This window comes from Strix aluco, chromosome 7 (assembly GCF_031877795.1).
Source record: "Strix aluco isolate bStrAlu1 chromosome 7, bStrAlu1.hap1, whole genome shotgun sequence".
In the NCBI taxonomy this organism is placed as follows: domain Eukaryota; kingdom Metazoa; phylum Chordata; class Aves; order Strigiformes; family Strigidae; genus Strix; species Strix aluco.
The window spans coordinates 23,510,015-23,530,880 of record NC_133937.1 but is presented as its reverse complement, the minus strand read 5'-3'; the positions used below and the strand labels follow the sequence as shown (position 1 = coordinate 23,530,880).

General features: G+C 35.0%; 1 protein-coding gene across 2 annotated transcripts in view; it reads right to left on the bottom strand.

Annotated features, from left to right (window-relative positions):
• Positions 1-2,287: 2,287 nt before the first annotated feature.
• MYOF (myoferlin) overlaps positions 2,288-20,866 on the bottom strand; it is a 71,331-nt gene continuing 52,752 nt past the window's right edge. The window contains exons 33-55 of one of the 2 annotated variants that reach the window (XM_074830938.1): positions 20,426-20,607; positions 20,174-20,332; positions 19,914-20,012; positions 19,451-19,612; positions 18,764-18,929; positions 18,070-18,146; positions 16,557-16,613; positions 14,317-14,328; positions 12,937-13,035; positions 12,193-12,318; positions 11,234-11,389; positions 11,032-11,123; positions 9,511-9,681; positions 8,831-8,979; positions 8,461-8,600; positions 7,401-7,489; positions 7,224-7,319; positions 6,475-6,616; positions 6,057-6,156; positions 4,939-5,132; positions 3,876-3,985; positions 3,383-3,530; positions 2,288-2,923 (exon numbers count right to left, since the gene is read on the bottom strand). In XM_074830938.1, the coding sequence (XP_074687039.1) occupies positions 2,888-2,923; positions 3,383-3,530; positions 3,876-3,985; positions 4,939-5,132; positions 6,057-6,156; positions 6,475-6,616; positions 7,224-7,319; positions 7,401-7,489; positions 8,461-8,600; positions 8,831-8,979; positions 9,511-9,681; positions 11,032-11,123; positions 11,234-11,389; positions 12,193-12,318; positions 12,937-13,035; positions 14,317-14,328; positions 16,557-16,613; positions 18,070-18,146; positions 18,764-18,929; positions 19,451-19,612; positions 19,914-20,012; positions 20,174-20,332; positions 20,426-20,607 (2,762 nt within the window). In that variant the 3' untranslated portion in view covers positions 2,288-2,887. The remainder of the gene's footprint in view (positions 2,924-3,382; positions 3,531-3,875; positions 3,986-4,938; positions 5,133-6,056; positions 6,157-6,474; positions 6,617-7,223; positions 7,320-7,400; positions 7,490-8,460; positions 8,601-8,830; positions 8,980-9,510; positions 9,682-11,031; positions 11,124-11,233; positions 11,390-12,192; positions 12,319-12,936; positions 13,036-14,316; positions 14,329-16,556; positions 16,614-18,069; positions 18,147-18,763; positions 18,930-19,450; positions 19,613-19,913; positions 20,013-20,173; positions 20,333-20,425; positions 20,608-20,866) is intronic. The other variant, XM_074830939.1, reaches the window with a different exon arrangement.

The following is a 20,866-nucleotide window of genomic DNA, read 5'->3' as shown; positions in this document are numbered from 1 at the left end:
GAATAGCTTCCAGGTGTTGATGAGTTTACTGCCTCTTTATTTTACACTGAGTTGGTTTAGGTGCAATTTTTCTTCTTGAGCTACATGATGATTCTTTCTTGTACAATCTGTCTAGCTGTAAAGTAGCTGCTGTTAGCCTTCTTCCAGCCCATTCCAGTAGTCAGCGTTTGGGGTGACTACAGCAAGCAGCCAATGGGAAGTCACATGCTGCTTGGGTACCTGAGTGTATCAAAGAGTGCAGCTGCTGCTGTTTGAACCTACATGATGGCAGAGGTGGAAGGACTCTGACATACTGCTGGCAAGTGACATACTGCTGTTACTTAGCCATTTTTTGTTAAAACCACTTTCTATTTAGCTTTAGCCTTTCCCTGGCGTTTCAGCCAGCTAGCATCTCATATTTGAATGACAGGCAGGTGCAGAGAAGGTAGCCTCATCAAACATTTTATATTCCCAGAACAGAGAAGTCATTCTAGACCCAGATAATCTTTCTGTGAAGCACAGAGTCTGTGTACTGGGGACTTAGTGACAGGAGTGCAGCTGAACTGGCCCCATCAGCTCACAGACCAAAATATTTGTCAGCTTATCAGTTTAGGCAAAGCAAACTCATAGGAGGAAGAATTCCTGGGGTTAAGTAATTTCCTATTATAAGGAAGAGTGATATCAGGCACACCTACATTCTGCCTTTTCTTCTGTGGCCTCAAAGGATTTTTGCCTCAGTTGCTGGCAACTGGGGCAGTGCAGAGCTGTCCTGGCCAAAGTGAACAACCCAGTAGTCAGTGCAGAATGAGAGCAGCACAAAGTTGTTCCCTACACAGGGCTAAATCTTTGCTAAGTTTGAACTAGGCAAAAAGCTATTGTATGTTGGAGTCGTGCACAGCAGCTACACCAGGGATTATAGATGTGACTCGCATTGTACGGAAATATGCTCACATTTTCTTTCTTGTGAACATGTGTTTTCTTTTGTTTGTTACTGGAGCAGGCGGGGAGAGAGAATGACTTCTCAGACTTTTCAGTTATGTTTTTAATAGCATTGCCTAATTGTAGTGAAACTATCAAGCCTATGCATGCTTGGACAACAAGGCATCTGGAAGAGGGTGAACTCAACTGAGAATGGCAGTACCTGCCACTCTTCAAATGCTAGGGGAACAGGCTTGCTCAGATCTCTACTCCATTTCATAATTGTTTTCTGGGGAATGCTCTTTCAAGTTAAAGGTTTCTAATTACAACCCTTACAAGCAACACGCTTTCTTGTCTCACAGTGAAAATAAGGCTGCTGTGATTTTTACTGTCTGTCAGATTTATGGCATTGATTGAGACAGATTTTAGTAGTGAATGATCAACATTAGCTCATGCAAATTGCCAGTTATTTCTGGAGTGCTATTTCGTCATTACTGAAGGAACAATCCATCTGGATAGTGATTAATTCCAGCTCTGAGCTCTTGTTCATAGGTCAGGATGCTTGAGAGTTTCTTAACAACCAAAAAATAAGGGCATTGTTATCTTTTTGCTGCTTGCTCCACTCTAGCCAATGGGACTTCACATTCTGGAAATTCTTTCATGTAATACCTTTACTCTAGTTTGTTCAACAGAGTTAAGTCAGTATAATTTACTTGCTTTGCCTGACAAGTGCATGCTTATGTTACAGTGCTGTGTTGTAAGAAAGCATTGTGTGCCACTAAATACAATGACAGAGATTTTTCAATACTAACTCATTCTTGTAGTTATTTTTGTCATCTTTTTAAAGACAGCTTGAAGTCTTTATCCAGTCAAGAGTGTGACAGTCATACAAAATGCTAATTTCAGGTTCTGCTGCAGATTTCCTACATTTCAGGCACCAGTGAATGTTGAGAGAGATGCTTCTGCTTTGGCTCTCCATAAAAGCGAGGTGGAATCCCAGACTATAACCTGATTTTTAGTGCAGATTATATTTTACTGTGCCTAGGGAGAGGAGACTGAGGCTAAATGAAATACTTCCCACGTGCAGATCAGATTTCAAACAAGGGTTGACTCTGGTTTGTGTATCCTCTTACATTTTGATTCAAGATCATCTCTATGTACAAGGAGTGCAGTGAAACTATTCTACTAATTTAATTTCTTTATTAATTTCCTAATTAATGAAGAAATTAATTAGAACTTTGTGCAGAAGTATTTTCTTATTATTCACTGTAAAGATAATGGTAAAATACCTTAAGCTCCAGATTTGTGGCATTACATTCTCTGATAGACACTGTACAATCCCTAATGCACTGCAGTTTTTGCAATAGATAAAGAAAACTGGAAACTTGCATTTACTTGTGGATAAGTTTATTTAAACATTTGTAAATTATACCAAGTAAACAGTTTATTTCTACACACATGCAGTTGTCAAGATACATATATATAATTGTCAAGTCTACAGTGCAGTAACTAAGAATTTTAAGCAGCATGATGATGAAAATTTTTCTAGAAACAATGTCTGACCCTTCTTTGATTGCACTGTGAAGTTTTTTTGGTATATGTAATTATAAGTAGTGCTTGTTTTTCATTAAGTTAAAATGCAAAGTTTCAAAATGAGTTCAATAGAAAGGCATTCTCGAAAGGAAGTATCCATTAAAAAAAGAGTAATTTTTATGAAAATCTAGGTTAAAAGCAAGGAAGTCAGAACTTTACCATGTGTAGATACTACTGAAGTAAAAAAATGTACATGAAACATGAGGGGGTTTATCTTTTGTTTTTTTAAAACACCTGACCTCTTGAACCTTGACTAACCTTGGTTAAATTCTTACTTAGCTATTTTACAGTTCCAAATACTAGCAGATAAAAAGGATGAAGAGCCTTGCTGAATTTGGTCCACAGTCTGAGGTGAAACTGCATTACTATTTAAAAAGATGAGGTAAAAAACTCTTCTTTAAATTGGTTTCACGATCTTCATTGACAAATAGTTCTGTTGGGGGAGGAGGGAAGAAACAATAGAGGTAAAAAGATGTACATGAAATACTTCAGTGTAGTTTTGTAAAAGACATTTAAGATATTAAAATGGATCAGAATGTATTCAGGGTATGGTAATTTCAGTTAAAATACAGTAAAAATGAGTAAAATATTTCAGATTAAATAAGACTGAAATCCAGACTCTAGACCATCTATTAACTATTTTTAATTGTGTAGGTTATTAACACTTCTAAAGCACTTATTTGCTCCATCTGTAGTTAATAGGTTAGTTTTAACATAAATTTTAATTGTTTCTCAATAAAAATCAGTTGAAATTGTTTATAGCTATAAGGATATAATCTCTATCTTCTTGATAAAACTGAGTTGATAGAATCTCTTGTATCCTGTTGATGACTCATATATAAAATAGCTTCATAACCACAGCTGAAGAACAGTAATATTTAAAAATTCTTACCGGCAATGAATAGAGGAGTACTGCTACAAACAAGAGTAAAATCAGCAAGATGATAAGGCCTATAAAGAGCCATTTAAACCTGCGCCACACAATAAATTTCATTGTCTTGCAGGGATTTGTAAACCAAAGGAAGGAAGTATCTGGTCGGCTGCATTTTAAAAGAAACAAATATTACTCATATTATAAAAACAGAGAATACTTCAGTGTGAGAGTATAACACATTAAAACACTCTGGTTTGGAGGTTGAAGAAAGCACAGATAGTTTTGTACTGTAAGACAGCAGTTTCAGTAAACATGTGCCATTAATACAGAAACCACCTTGCATTTTATCCTAATGTCTGCAGAAGGAAACAAGACTGGCTTTTATAAATGAAGTTTTGCAAAGGACAACTGATGTCTAATAGATCTTGTGAATGCATGCAGATTTTGTGAAGAACATCACAGTAGCTAGATATTATATATTTCTCAAGCTAGTGAGAGAAAAATATCTTACTTTGGTAGATCTAGTTTGGGGTTCATGTTGGGTTCATCTCTTCCTTTACCAGCTGGCCTTTCCTCAGCTTCTTTTTCATTGACAACTTCTAACGTCATTTCAACTTTACCCTTCAGAAAACATGTGGCATGAGACAAGCATCTTATTGGAACAGCACTAATAGATAGTACTTGTTTGGTACTTATACAGCAGAGTTTTGTGTGCATCTGTGTATCTTCCATTTCCTTCTCAAAATATACTTCTGCACTATAACAGTGTCACAACACAGCATCAGAAATGACAAATGGAAAAAAAAGTCCCAGTACATAAAATGGTTCTGCTGATTCATTTGTAGTTCTATTTTAAGCTATACATTGTTTTTTTCCAATTTAGCAAAACAAAACCAGTTCTCCTCTTTCAAGAGCAAAACAATTCTTCTCTTCTTTCAAGAACAACTCTAAGGACTGCATCTTTTCCAAATGACTAAGCATCTCATTTTTTTGTACTGCTGTGTCTGATAGATGTTTCTGAATATTTTTCCTCATTTATTAAATTCCAGTAATAAAGTTTAAAGGCAAAAACATTAGAAAGAAGAAGCAGACAAAATGGAAAGGCTTGATATTCTAGCAAGCGATAAATACACATTTCTGTTCTTCATAGAACAGGTTAAAATGCTTTACGTCCTCTGATTGACCTTGTAACCATGAAGCTAGTCTGGGTTCTCAGTATATAAATTATCTTTGCTGTGTACAAAAATGTTTTGGATTTAAACTTTTTTCTTTAGTCTTTAATACATATAGGATGTCCTTGGCGAGATGACATGACTCAACCTGGTGCCAGAGTCCTTCAAGTTAAACAGAGCTTAAAACTAAATAAATAAATTTAAGTATTAAACTCATACTTTAAAACAAAAAATTGTTGCTGGTACAAAATTCCTGAAATTGTGCATGGAATGTTCTGTTTACTCCTCCTCTGTCCACTGAAAGCTAACAGCTAAGTGGGGGACTCTTCACACTCTTTCTTTATAATTTGAAAAGCAAGGTGAGCACGTTTTAAGTACTTTTTAAAGAAGTAATAATCATACCGCTAAAATACGGGAGCCATCCTTTTCAACATAACATGGCCACCATCCTTTCATGGATTTCTGTTCAAAGAGAGAGGCGGTCCTGGGAGCCTTCTGAGAACTGTCTGCCTTGTATTCTGGAATCATGCCTATATTGCACTTCTCTGGAACTTTTGCTGGAATGATTGTTTTATGTAAATCAAGTTCCACAAAGCCTAGGAGATGGATTAAAAAAAATAAACACTGCATAACACAACCAACCATATGGCATAGTGGTTCAACATCAACCTTCCCTATCTCTAAACATGTTATACAGGAAAACCAATCAACATACAAGTTACATTCTTGTTTGTCTAAGGATGTTGTGGCAAAGAAGTGGGACATATCAGGCTGTGTTTGAGCCCATCTTGCTGTTGTTGAAAGTGCTGGTGTTGATAAATTGGATTTAGCAAGCTCTCCTTCCCCTTTTTTAATGCAAGATCACTTGATTTTTAATAGAGGTTTTTTTTTTTTCCGCACAGACCTAAACAGAAGATAACCAAAATGAGCAATGTAATACTGATGTAATTGTGATTCTGTGATTAGCTAACTCTAATGATGGTTATAAATGAATTATTTGTTTTCAGGTTTTGAGGCCTATATGGTTTGCATGTAAGCTAAATACTTTGGAGCTGTCAATACAGGGCAGACAATCTTCTGCAGAGCAATCTCTCTACAAAAAGCAGGGATTAATAATGGTGTGAAGTAGCATTAATAATGGTGTGAAGTAGATTGCTTAACGTAAATTACAGCCTTATGTCAATTCTTTTACTTAGAATTGAAGTACTCTTGTTTTAAGTAATTTTACTTAAAGAAAAAAACAAAGTAAGTTTTCATGCACATTATCATTTCATGCACTTTGTGATAGGGCTTACCTGAATGAAAAGTACCTTGGTTTACCTGCAAGTAGGCCTTTACTGAGTGAATATTCACTCATTAATTCATGAGCACAAGTAATCCTGTACTGTGTGGGAAAGCAGGAGTGTATTTGCATGCTCAGTGGCTCACTTTGTAAACACAATTCTTATGGGATAATTTAAAATTGTTCATTTTTACCCCTTACTTTGAGACAACAATAATTATTTCCTTAGAAGTCTTACCCAGATAGTCATCCAAGGAGAACTTGTCATTATCCCATATTTGAATGATCAGTTTGGGTGGGATTCTGAATTCTGTCTTGTCAAGACTCCAGAAATGTTCCTAAAATTTTAAAAAACAAAACCCAAGAACCTTTTTAAAATTACTTATGAAAATTCAAAGCTGTGGTCTGTTAGTACTTGTGAACCCTGGGGTTGGTAGAAGTATTAAGGATGTAATCTTGCCCTTGCTAAGAGGAGACTGCTGTTGTTGCCAGTGTGTTGTTCCTGGCTAAAAGGCAAAATCGAATCTGTTTGCAATAGCAGTTTGAGAAAAGTATGCAGAACTGAGCCAAACTTGTCTCTTGTGATATGTAGGTACAAAATTATCAGACTAATTACAATCTGTATTCTAGGTATGGAAATCTTTAGAAATATTTACCTTTTTGGAAACTGCACAGAGCTGCTCTGCTGGTAGGTAGTCAAAAGGAAAAACAAATCTCCAGTTAAAGTTCCCTTCACCATCCAATGATCGGTAGTGAACATCAGTTTTCTGCTTATTTTCTTCATTACCAGGCATCCATCTGAAAATAGAGAGAGATGCGTCTGGTGTTTGCAGTGGGACTACACTGGTACTCTTTGTACTGTAACCATGTCATTAAGTGGTTGCCAACAAGCTGTAAGAGTTGCTCACAGAGGGCTGGGGAGTCTTTCACACCCTTTCTCAGTTCGATTCCAATCTGGCACTGTAAATAGGAACATCTGAACTGAATTTCTGATCTGCTATGACCAGTACTGTATCAGTGATGAGTTGCTGGTGGAATTTTTTTATTTCTTTTTAAAGAGAATTTAGATCAGTAGCCTAGTAGTATATTTCTCTCATTTCTATTGAGTTGTTTATATTAAGACTAGGAAATATAAAAATTAAGAATCCAGGTTAAGCAGCACCAAAGCTAATGCCCTATTTTTTCTGTTGCTTCCCATCTCAAGAGATGAAGTTCTGGGATCTTTCACTGCACATTAACTGGTTGTGCTTTATCTCATAATATTTCTGTACTTCTCTGAGGTTAGCACTTATTTCAGAGGCTACAGTGTGCAATGACTTGGCTAAACCAAATCATCTTTGGAACCCATGGTCTAGGCATTCCCAGGACATTCATTTGTAAGTGTTACATGACAGGGTGCTCCTACCCCTTCACATAAATGTCACTCATTTCTTCCCCTGTGATGCTCTTTTCATCCAGAAGGACATCTTTGGTGTTCCAGACAATCACCCGCAAGACATACCTAGGAGAAGATGTTTGGGGAAAGAGAATTGAATTGTCTGTCAGGACTGCCAGATGGTGTGTAGTATATAGAGATACTCACTTCTTAGCTTTTCGGGGAGTGATGTTGAAGGGAGGGCCTGGTGGTCCTAAGCTTTTAGGGAAAACATCAACCCACATCTGGAGCTTTCCCTGTAGCAGTGGAGAAGATGGATGAGGGATTGTTTGTTGCGTACAGGTTTGTCATGGTAATTTCATGGATCTGCTTATTGACATGCTTAGTACTAATTTTAGCCACAGAGCAGAGGTCCCTCATGTTACCAGTGTCATAACTAATACAGACTGGAGGAAGCCCAATCCCTCATGTTATATAAGCTGCTTCAAATGAACAATGCCAAGAATCCAGAAGATGGTCAGGATGTCAGTTCCTAGTGAACTCAGTGCAAGTTAGGTGCCTAAGTAGTTCTCATTCTGTAGGTCCAAGTTTTTGTTCTTTCAGAGGTGATATTAAGTACAGTGTCATACATGTGGCTGATAGTTTGCCAGCTGGTGGCCCACCCAGTAGATGCTCAATCCTCTTAAGCAGATTCTGAAGTAAGGTAACCCCTGCAGATTTTATACTCTATTTCAAATGCAAGCCCCTTTATTTTTGTAGATAGTTTTACTGGTTGCTGCAGAAACTTTCTTAAAAAAACAGTCACTGGTGAGTTAGTAAATGCTAGAAAACGAATGTTAGCCTTTGTTCCTCGCTAACAGAAAAGTCCAATATAAGACTTCGTGTTTAAACTAGCACCTCTGGACCTTGTAGAGAAATTAGAAGTTTGGTCTCATTTGCTGAATGTAGCTAGGAAACTCTTCAGCCAGGCTGTCTCCTTTATTGTTGGTGAGGCGTTGAACACATATTCCAGTTTATTTCAGTGACAAAGTAACAAATAAATCATGCCCAATTTTTACTCTGTCTGTGTTTAAGGTGGGGGTCTTAATGGCAAAACATAACTGCGTTTTGTTATCTTTCTAAACTAACCTGCTTTAGTTTCTCAGCCAAGTAATATCAATTTGTAGCCCTCTTCCCCCTGAGTGATACCACTCTATTAACATGATATAAATGCAGGAATGCTCCATTTCTGCATTCAAGAAACCAGAAGTAAACTGGTTCATAGTACCTGGGAGATGTTGGGCTGGAAGGTGCTATATAAGGTCCTTGTCTCCACATGTTCGGGTACCAAACCCTGGGTTCTGAGGATGTGAAGGGCTAGCCGTTCTTCACCTGGACCAAGGTGCTGATGCAAAATTTTGTTAGCTTCTGGAATAAAAGAAATGGAAAAAGAACAGAAGCTTGTGAACCAGAATTTGCTTTTGAACTTTTGAAAAAAATTTAAACCCAGGTATTTAAAATTGAGCAGAATACTGTGCTCAACATTTTAAAAATCAAAGATTTTTCTATTTTTCCATAAATAACTGAAAAGTTTTACATTTGTATCAATATGAATTTAAGACAGAAATACAAAATACAAAATAAGTGAACAAGCTCACCAGCTTCCTCCAAAGTATAGTCTTGTCCCCCGTAGTTAATCTTTCTACCATTCTCAGAGAGGACAGGAGGAGCATAGCCTTTAAACCTGGCTACATTTTGTAATAACTGGGTTGGTTTTAGTTGATCACGCCAGGTATTCACACCTGAACTTTTAGGAAAGCAACAGAAACACATCCTAAAATTATTCACCATTCACGGCATTTACATGTCATGTAAAATATACTTATTCAACTAATTCAGAAAGGGCAGCACTGTAACTTCCTAGATTGAGGCCACTTGAGTTTGATACAGCAACATAATTTTGTACCAGCTCAATTACCTGCCAAGACAGAGTGCTTTTTTCTTTACACATCAAAATAATTTATGCTAACAGATGCTTTCATATTTATTTCCATGAGTAGGTGAGAAAATTCTCTTAAGTGTGTGTTCCCTGGACAGAAATAACACACATTACCATATAAAGAGAATATTAAAATGTTCGACATCATGGTTTTCAGTCAAGGCTCTTATGAAGACTTTGCAGCTTAACTTGAAATTCAGATGACTGAGCACAGCAAACACCCATGAGAAGCCATGGCATTGTTTTTTAACCATATAATTAAGATGAAGCCCAGATTTTTTTAGAGACTGGGTACTAGATCTTACTAGATAAAAATGTTCAGTAGACAAAATTACTTACATGCAATACTGCTGTGGGATGCCACAGTGAGATCCATAACGAGAAAGGAATCTGTTCTCAAGATCAATTATGGTTTCACCCACTTTTTCATCACGAGTCAATGTGTCATAGTCATAGACTGAAATTTTCAGATCCTTTTCTTGAGGCAAGAAGCAGCTGAGTTCATACATTCTAAACATAAAAATGTCCGGTTAACACTATTGCTTTTTTGAGCAATACTTTTTAAACTAAAAAAAAAACCCCTAACCCCCCCTTAGTTTATTTTTGAGCAATAGCCTTTACAAGATATTAAAGGTATGCTTCCAATGCTGATAAATCTAGCAGTAGTTACCACTCATGTTCCAATTCCTATTTGCACTTATTAATAATTTCATTTGCACTCCTATGGATATTACATCCTTCCTTTCTGCACAATTACTTAATGTTTTCTGTGCAGTAGCTTGAATTGGGACTGAGAGAGCAACTAGTGTAGCTCTGCCAGCCACACTGTATAAAGGATCATTGTTTAATCCAGTATCTGTATGATTAAAAATTTTTTTTTAACCACAATACAAACACAGTTGGAGCCTTTGAAAATACAGTCCAAATGTTTAGCTTCTATGACTAGAAGGGATTATTCTGTCATCTAGCTGTCCTACACAAAATAGACTGTAGAGTTTTTTTCAAATTAATTATCTGAATTTACTTTCAAGATGCACAGCATCATGGTTTCTACTGCTGCTGAATCCATTACCCTTGAGTTAAAGTATTCCATGGTTAATTATTTTCTGCATTTTTTTTTTGTCTGTTTTATTTCTAGTCTAACTTTTTAACTTTGACTTTCAGAATCATTCTGGAAAAACTTGGAATTTTGAAGGTATTTTGTACCTGTAATCAAGTCTCTTTGCTCTCTATTTCTTTGCATAATCTGAACAATTGAAATCCCGTAGCACATCATTGCAGAGTATGCTTTCCAAACTCTTTATAATCCTTCTAGTCCTCCTCTCCTAACTTTCTAATTTATCAAAACCCTCCTCTTAACTCTGCACACCAAAGCAGACCCAGAATTTCATTAATAGTTCTAAAGATGATGTATCCTCTCCAATCCTTATTAGTATTTTTCTATTCATGTATTTCAAAGATATGATTAGCCTTTGAAGGAAAGACCACCAGTGTACTGGGAATACATGTTAAGCTGATTACTCATCATGACATCCAAGTAGTTTTGAGAGTTAAAACTTTCTCCATACTCTATAAGCCTATTTTGTTATTCTTGTATGCATAACACAGGGTGATTTTAAGATATATACATTGTTTGACTTTGTGCAATTTACCCATGTGCTATAGAAGGTCTGTAGACTAGCCAAACACCTGTGTTGTCCAATGATTTTAAAGGGAAATGCCTTATGCAACTTTACTCAGAATTAACTGTCAGTATATAACTATGAATAGAGCATTGGATATTTCAAATAATGGCTTATCTTAAAAATTAGGAAAACATTCCAAAACACAATAAATTGAAAATACAAAAAAGTTTGTTACCTGCCAAAAATTGGGTTGAGAGTATTAGGCACATAATTGTCTCTGTCTTCAATTACTTTTTTACTTAGGGATATTTTAATATAAGGATCACACTATTTAAAATAAGAAAAAAATTATTGTTAAGAAATAGTTATCAAAACTAACTTTATTTAAAATATACTACAGCAGAGTTAGCTCACAGACATTCCAAAAGCAGCCTTACCAGCCCATTATTATCTTGGGGTTGAAGCTGTAAAGCTCGAACAATATAAATTCGTACAATACACTCTTGAGGCCCACTGTCTGGTAGCTCACGGAACTGGCGAGGAGGAGCTGGAATAGTGGGATCATCAGGTAATGCATAGATTTTAAAGGATCCCTAAAAAATAATACAAAAGACTCAGTCAAAATAAATGTCTAGAAGTCACTCTGTTAGGTTTGTTTTTTCTTATTTATTGTACACATACACACTGTTTTATATAGGAATAGCAAAATTATAGCCTGATTCACAGTCACTTAGAAGTCTTTTGTTTTACTTTAGTGGGTTTTGGATAAGACTTACTACAAAGGCAAGGTTATATCCTTAGCCGATTTAAATCAATACAGCTCTCTTAATTTCAACACAATTACTCCGTTTGCTCCAGCTGAGAATATGTACACATACTTCGTATTTGTTTCCCTTTCCAAAAGCATCGTTTAATGTTTGGTTTTTGGGGGTTTTTTGTTTGTGTGTTTTGTTTTTTTTTTTAACATAGTGTTAACATTATTTTAATCTTTTAAAGACACAGAGTCACAGAAATAGTACATAATACCTTTTCCAAATTCACAAAATACCTTTTCCAAATTAATTCTAAAAATGTACTTCATGCAGAACATCTGCAGGTGAAACTTTAGAGGTCATCTGGGAAGGTGCTGTTCCACAGGTACCAGCGAAGATCACAATAGCAGGAATGATATTTCTTCTAAATTAACATGTATCACATTTAGTGTGAGCAATGTGTAGCTGTGCCTTCCTTGAAAAAGAAGGGCCTGTACCTAAGTAGTTACAAGCATCTGTTGCCCCTATTAATGCATGCATCCATATTTAATCTGAAATGCTTGCAAGTAGACTTACTTAAATGATAACCACTTACATACAAACTGCATCTAGCATTTGGTTGTTGCCCAGTATTTGAAATTTACCTTGAATTCCCCAACCACTGATGGATCATCACTGTCCTCAGATTTGCCTCTGTATAGTTTAAATGTATCACAGAAGTCTGTTAAGCTATTAAATTCAGGTACTTTTTCCAATTCACAGTCGTACACCTTAAAAAAATAAGAGAAAAGGGAAAATGAAAAAAGTGCAGTTCAGAAATTATCATACATATCAGCTCCACCATTGTAGCATTACAAAGTGTACTGTAGAATATCTTAAGGAACCAAAGCATTTGGAACTATTTTTATTTTTACATCGAAGTGGAAGCAAATGCAATGTTTAGAGAACATGTTATCAAGCTTCATTTAGGCCTTGTTAAAAACCCAGTAAATAGCATTTCACAAGCTTGTCTTTACTTTCTTCATTAGGTGTATTAGCTGAGAAATGAAAGTAGTCTGGCTTCAATTTTTAACCAACAGACATTAAAAGTACTGATCCTCTGTGTTCATACTTTCTCACTGTGTATGTTTATTTAGGATCTGCCTGGCACCCAAAGAAGTCAAGAATAAAATTCCATTTGACTGAAGGTTAGATTAAACTCTTGAATACATCTCTTAATGTAGTTAAGTAGAAAAGAAGCGAAGATGTCTTCTTAAACCTCTGTTTCACCACATGAATTAGTAATGGACCTTTACAGGAAATCATGTACACTTAAATTTTAAGAGCATTTAAAAAAAAAAAAGAGCATACCTCTGAGTTATGTTAATTTATTTTATACTGAGCAATACCTTTAAAGTGTCGTATCCTTTTTTCATATACTGTCCACATTTTTCGTGTTCTCCTACTGAAGCATAAAATTTGCTCCACCAATCAACAATTTCTTCCTCCTTAAAAAAAGCAAATAAAAAAGTCTTTTATTGGGAGATAAAGCCTCTTTTATATCATGATGTACAGCAGAAACAATGAACAATTAAGCATACTAAAAGATAGTATACTCTGAAACTTACTACCAGTTAAGTAATATTAGAGGCTCATCTCTAAGAGAATTAGACTGTAAATATTAAAGCTAAAAAGATGGAATTTCTCTTACCTAGGTTTAGTTATCTAGTCTATAATCCAGCTACATTGATAGTCAACAGCCAGCAATCTTCAAGCAAGTAATTAATTACTGCTATCTAGATCCCTATCTCAAAGGACTGATTTCTGGAGGTGTGTATACTTCCCTCCTCCATCTTCTGGCTGTGCAGCACAGCCTAGCCACCTAAGTTCTAGATTACTTAAGTCAGAGGACGTGAATGTACGCTTAGCCAGTGCAGTCATTGTTTCAGCTGTTAAGGAAAAACACCATCATACCTGGTATTCATTACAGGAATTACATGACTGTAAAAACTACAGTGAACATATTGAAAACTTTTTCCTGAGGACTAAATGTGCTATTTTGCTTTCAGCATTCCCATTTATTTCAAAACTGTTGCCATATAATAACCCTGGGACAGAACTGTAACTGCTCTAACCATACATCAGTCGTTTAAAACCAGTGGAGATTGTCTGTATTGTGACAGAATCTCGCAGTTGGAGATCTACCTTAACGTTTACCAAATACAGTTGAAAAGAAGGAACACTGAGTCTTGCCCTCTTAATATTTCAGTGAGCCTCATGAAATCCTAGATGCTAACAATCTATACATTCCACTAAGACAGTATTTCTGTGGGGGGTTTTATATTTTTATTTATTTAAGTCTGATAATCACTTTGTTCAATAGAGTGCTATTTTCTGTATTTATCCATAGGGATTGCATAATATAATTATCTGCCCCGGGAAACATACTTCAATTGGTAATGAATAGTATTCATTCACTGTGTAAATTTAAAAAAATCTTTAAGATTGTTTGGATTTAAAGAAAGTCTTAAAGTATTATACAGATTATTAAATGTTAGGTGGGGTTTTTTTTAATATTTAGGGGTTATTATTTCAGTCTTTCATATTTTTCCTGAATTTACCATTTTAAAAGTTGATTGTAGGTTTTATGTCAAACATTTTCAGAGATTACTCGTCATCCACATGCTTAAAATGCTAATTTAGGTAGCAGTATTGGTATACTGATTTTCAACTGGAGATCTTATTTACAAGAAAGCAATGTGTAGGTTCTTAAAAGTAGTATACATTACCTTTTCTGTAAGCTGCTCATGAAGATCAATTCATTAAAAAAAAAGAGCAAAATAAAAACAATGGTAAGGATATGATTTGTAGAATTTTATACAGTTAAATAGGCTTTAAAAGTTTAGGTTTTTATATATAGTATGTATTCAGTAATTTATAAATACTTTTGAAGAATGTTCAGACACCATGTGTTTAACTTATTTTTTTTGCTGCTGTCAGTATGTCCTAGATATTAAACTGGAGCATATATATATCTAAAAATTTTAAAAAGCAAGTTTTCAGGACTGTAAGACATTATGACCCTCTGCTTTGTTCATCACATAACAAAGTAAAACTGAGAGAAACTTTGTTTTCTTATTGTATCATTGCAGCGTTACACTCCACATTCTATTTATTGATTTCCACAGTAGCATCATTCCCTGGTTTCCTCTGTGGTTGCAGAGAGCACTGGATCTGATTTATTTCAGATGAAAAATATTTTTAAGAGCACTTACAAAACTGAATCTATTCCAGAGATTCTTTTCCAAACAAATTTCACATACATAAAATTCAAGTGATTTTTTTGCCCTTTTTGAATATTTACTTCTTTATAAAACAATTTGCTAATGCTCAACAGCCTTTTCCCTTTTTCTTCTACTATTGTTTTTCAATTGTTTACAGGCTGTGGATTTTCAGGAGTCTGAAAAAGATGTGAAGAATTATAAAGTATAGTAACAACTAGAATACGTGTCTATAGATCTATCCATGTAAGTGTAGTAACAAGGTGCACAATCCAAAATGCTTCACCTGTTAAATCACAGATGCTGTAATTACGACCTGATAGTCCATTAAGCATAAGCATCATGCATCCCATTTGGAAGCCACGATTAGCAAATGTGATTTGTGCTAGTATTCATATATCATACCTTGTGTTTCATTTTAAAGGCATAATCCATGAATTTTTGTGCAAAGCAGAAGAAATATGCAAAACATTTTATGAATACAAGCCAAATGCATCAGTAGGTCAGGACATCAGTCTGGTATATCATGCTCATTTACTTCCATTTCTATTCTGTAAGTAATTATCTTGCTGGGATGTTCAGGTCTACTGTATTTTAGTAGTCTTGACTACCTTCAGAAATGGAGCATAATTTTTTTCAGATTTGCATGGGACTGTCAGATTTTCTAAAGGCAATTGGAGTGATTTATTCTCAGAAACCATATCATTAGTGATTTGCAAAACTTACAGGCAGAATTCATGCGGCAATTTTGAATCTTTGCCATATTTTAATTTGACTTTGTTTAAACACTGGTTTGTAATGTTGACAACATGAAGGGTAGCTTGCATAATTATGCAATAATAATTTAAACTCCTAGTTTAAAGCCTTTTCACAAAATATATTGTGTAGAACTCTGAATCTTTCATCTAAGCATAATGTTAGAAGAGTTTAAACTAGGGTTTGTGGGTGGGTTTGTTTGTTTTCCCTTGATATACCTTCAAATGTCTCTTCAAATAATGCACTTGGTAGCTTTGGGAAGAAGAGGTTAAGAAAAAAAAATAAATCAAAACGTTAAGACCTTCTTTAAAAATTCCCAAAGCAAACAATGAGTCTCCAATATTTGGATATTATTGTTACTAAAACTGGTAAGTAGGATGTACTCACAGAATGCCAAAACACAGAATAAAATGCCATATAATAGATTTGAGATTTTGGAGTGAAATATTCACATGGTAAAGATCATGTAATGGTTACTGTCCTTTTATTCATGTACCCAGTGACTTCACTGTAGATTGTTATATATGAAGTTTTCAAGATGCTAACACTGAACTATTAACTTTTTGAACTTCCTGAAATTATGGAAAAAAAATTAAGAGATACAGTGGGTCCCTAGAAAAGTTAGAGTTAGAATTTTATTTACTGTAGATGTATTTTATTCTCCAGAAAGTAGACTTTTAAACAAAGTTTAAATATGAATGTGTGGTTAAATAATTCCTGTTGATTTTGGTGCATAGATCCCAAATAAGCCAACAATAAAAAAGCTTTTAATAGTTCATACGTATTGTATATACATAGTAAGACTTTTGGAAGAAGGATACCTTAATATTTGTAACTAATCGCACTAGACTTACGAGCATCATCTCCTCCAAAATCTCTCTATGGCATAATTGCCAAGAGAAGTACAGGCTCATGACCACATCACATTAACATTCTTCCCCCATCCGACCCCGTACCAGTCAGCTCCATGCATTAGCTCGGTACATACATACATGCACTGTTGTTGGAGAAGCCATTTTGCTGAGTGCTGTTGACATACTGCTTAAACACTGGAAATTGGAATGTAATTGATGAAATTTTTGCATTTTGTGTCCTCAGGGTGTTTTCTGCATATCACTTACACTTTCCACATTTGTACTTATTGCAATTTGAATTGTTTTGAATATTCCTTCCTCTCTCATATGGATGCTATCACTTTATCTAGTGTTGTAATATATTTGGCTCAGGTGATTTCAAACTCTAAAAGAAACTGTGTTTCACTTTATGTAGCATTTAAAATTTTCCCTCTTACAGTTGAAACCAACTACATGAATTTAATCCATTTTGCCAGTGAGTTCAAAGTGCTAAGTTTTCTTTATTTTTTTAATCTCTTAAAATTTTTAAAGGAAATAAAAATTCTGTGTATCAGCTATAAAGATTTATATTAGAAAAGAAGGCCTAATTCAGATAAAAGTTAGAGACTGTTCTAAATTAAATATTAAGGATAATTTACATGTATGACGAAAGTACATACAAGAACAGGGTCTACGAGATACTTAAATTAAAGTCTGAATATCTTGACATTAAGATACAGAAGAAGAAATTAAGGAAGAACAATGCAATCAATAACATACTCAAATAGCAGCAAGGGTTCAAAAGTTTATATTCAGTAGTATTTATTTTGGGACCTCTGTAACAAAATAAAAAATTCTGCATTTTTGAAAAATCAAGACTGTGGATTAAGAGCTTACAAAATTACTATACTGAAGGGCATAACTTTTGTGCTTACTTTAAAATAACAGGCCATTAGAAATTTGTGAGAACACCTTCTAGGTAAGGGGAACATTTTACGGTCCTAAAATAAGTGAAAATTTTTTCCTTGAAAATGTACTGTCTGGAATTTGTCTTCACTCATGTTTCAACTCAAGGGTAAAATTTTGCAAGCTGAATTATTTTTTACCTGGAAAGTAAAATTGTATTGTGGTGGTCCTGAAAGAATGAGAGCAGTAGAGAGATTCACGAGGCACAACAGAGAAAGAAAAGAAGTGTTAGTACAGAAAAAATGGCTTCATGGTAAGAGAGGCAAAGCCACGACTGTGATAAAATGAATAGCTGAAGGTCTGCGTTAGCATGACTTTGATTCTGTACCCACCAAAGCATACACCTACTAGCTCCTTTATTTAGAACCGCTCAGTCTGTGCAAGATCAGGCTGCTCTAACCATCACCAGTGGACAACTGGGTAACATTCTATCATGTGCTTTCAGTAGCTGTTGAACAAGTGAGTTCATTCTTAAACTACTGGGTGAACTTTACCATGCACAAAAAGCTGTAGTTTGATGTTTACTATATGAAAACAGAGGTTAAAATGATTGACATACTTCCTTTGCTTTCCTGTCACAAAGTATCTTTGTTCCATCTGGCTTTCCAGAAAGTTGCATATGTTTCTGACAATTTTGCTGTCTAGATAGCTTCTCAGAAATCACAGATCTGAAGAAGAAAGGCAAGCATCAAATTTTAAAGTTTACCTGAGCTGCTAGCAGTGGCTGTGTGTCTTCCATTTCAATTACTGTATCCCGACGAGGTACAGCAGAGAGTTGACCAACTGTAAGCCAGAGATTTTATTAAGGCAATATGGTGTAAGAAAAATATCTTACTGAACATTTTCATCAGATTTGAAAACCAAATAGTTACAGAAGATGTAAAATAATGCATTGGTTGTATGTTTGATCCTCTAAAGAAAGCTATTATTTTCCATTTTTTGCTAAAAATACACAATATATTTTTGTGCAGGATATGCAAACATTTCTCAAATATATAGAATTAAAAAAAGAGTAGAACTTGGAAAAAATATGGAGGAAAATGTCAGCATTGTGTTCAGAGCATTCTTGCTGGAACTGGATCATTACTTTGATACTTAGTGCAGGGGTAATCTGCAGGTAGTTAAATTCCTAGTTGGTTACTAAAGAGGAACTTCAGGGAACCAGCGCACTAAGTCTGAGAGTGGACTTGCCTTTGCATTTGGTCCTCTTATGCTCCACAGAATACTGCACTAATTAATACTCTGAGTTAGATTTTTTTTTCTTTCAGATCGTGTTATCTCCAAGTAAGTACACAATATGAGATGGCTATTCATCAGTACAGTATTCAGGGTAAACACTGAAGATAGGTTATTCTAGCATCTTGTAAGAAAGTAGAACTTTTCATTTTCCAGCTGTCTACCTTTCAGTTGTGGTGCAATGTCTTCTTTAGTAGTGTAGGGGTCACAGCGAAAGCTTTCCAGTAAATCAATAGTACACTGTCCCACGATGGGCTTCCGTCCAAATGGTCTGTGGTCTATTACTTTAATAACAAGAGATGGACTGTATAACTCCTCTTTTGGCAAAAGCTAAAAATGAGAGGGTAGAGTTTGTTTATAACGCAAACAAGGAAAATGAAGAACAAAGATTTCCCCCCTAAATGAGAGCTGTTACTTCATTTATTTAATATTGAACTACTGTGTTCTATAGCTGCATGGTGAGTGAAAATCTAACCTTATATTATTGTTCAATAGAAGTCAGTAAGAATAATTTGAATTGCCTTAAATCTTGAATTTTCTTGACTCCTGCACAGCTCCCATCCTAGCAGTAGGAAAGTAGCCACACATCTACAGGTAAATTGGTGCCTTTTCAAATAAATACATATGTACTGCACTGGATTTTGCATATAAAATTATATAATTTATCAGTGACTGTATAGACATGTTTACGTGATCTTTACTAGAATATTCAGTAAAATGGTTATGTTAAGTCAAAAAAGGATGTGCAAATTTTTCTGTTCATTCTTGCATAACAAATCCTTGACATTTAAAAGTATGGGATAACTGATTTTGCTATAGATAGCTGGTATACAGGCTTTTTTGCAACGTACAACTTTCATGAAGAGAACAGAAGATGGAAAATTTGGTGTCTTTTTGAGGTTTTTGATCACCACAGATTCTACCATTTCACCCCCACATTCCACAATGAGACTCGGAGACATAACAGGTGCCAGTTGGTAGTTTTTCATGTTCCGCAACCCCCAAGCCAGGATCTGTAAAATAAAATCCAGTATAAACAAAAGTGGGAGAGATATCAATATGCTTAATATGATACTCAAAAAGTAGGAAAGAAGAGACAAAGTCCTTTCAATAATAAAATGTGAGTGGCAAAATATTTCAAGGTTGTTGTTCTAGGAAAGTTAATGGAAAAAATGAAACTCAAAAACACTTAAAGAAAAAAATCCCCCATATTTCTCACTATGAAATTTTTTTCTTTAAGCAAATACACAAACATGTTATCTAGAGGATGAGAAGACTGTACTTGTATTCAGTTAGTTTAAGAATAAGCCACACCTCAACAGCAGTGAGTTGAACTACTGGTCTGATTCCTTGAGGTACCATGTAAAGCTTTGGTGCTCTTTGTGATGGAAGAATTGGAAGGTTGGCACCACCCTATTAAGACACAAACGTGAGTTTTAGTTTCTCTCATCTTCCTTAAATGAAATACCTTGCAAATATTAAGACAGTTCTTTACATTGTGACTCACCATGAAAGGATATATAATGTATCATATTATATATACACACAAAAACATATATATAAGAAATAAATACCTTGTCCCTCAAAATTAGTTCTGCAGCAAAAAGAATGTCTCCACTAGCTTTGCCATTATTTGTTACAGGATACCAGAGCAGTTTTGGTGTGATGTCCTCCTCTGGAATTAACTTGACCATGGGGGAACAAACACTTCTTCCAAGGAATTCATCTTTACCCTGCAACCCAAAATAGCAATCGTAGCCATTAATGTTATTCTTAATTAATATAAGTAAATAAAGAAGCAATCAGGGTAAAAAGCTTTCACCTACCACTTGGTCACTGTCAAAAAGTTCAATAACAACATTAGGTGGGTTTTGGGCTACTGTCTGTGGGTCCCCATAGATCTCAATTTCATTAAATATGAGAGTTTGGTCCCATGTAGGATTTAATGTTGAATGAATGATTTCAGTTGTTTTGCTTTGATGGAGGAAAGAAACATGAGCATACGGATCTGAAATATCATACAAAGATTAAAAGCATAGAGTTACAGACAAACAAAACCCCATCAAGCCACAAGGTACACAAGCACAATTTTTATCAAATATCGTATGTTATTTTTCTTCTGTCACTACCAGTTCTATAAGCCATTCTATATAAAACATAAGCCCATACATACACATAATTTACATTTAATAGAGCAAATTCCATTTGATTACTAAATAGCTTGCTTTATACAAGTCTTGATTAACAGAGTAATAAATGAAAATGAT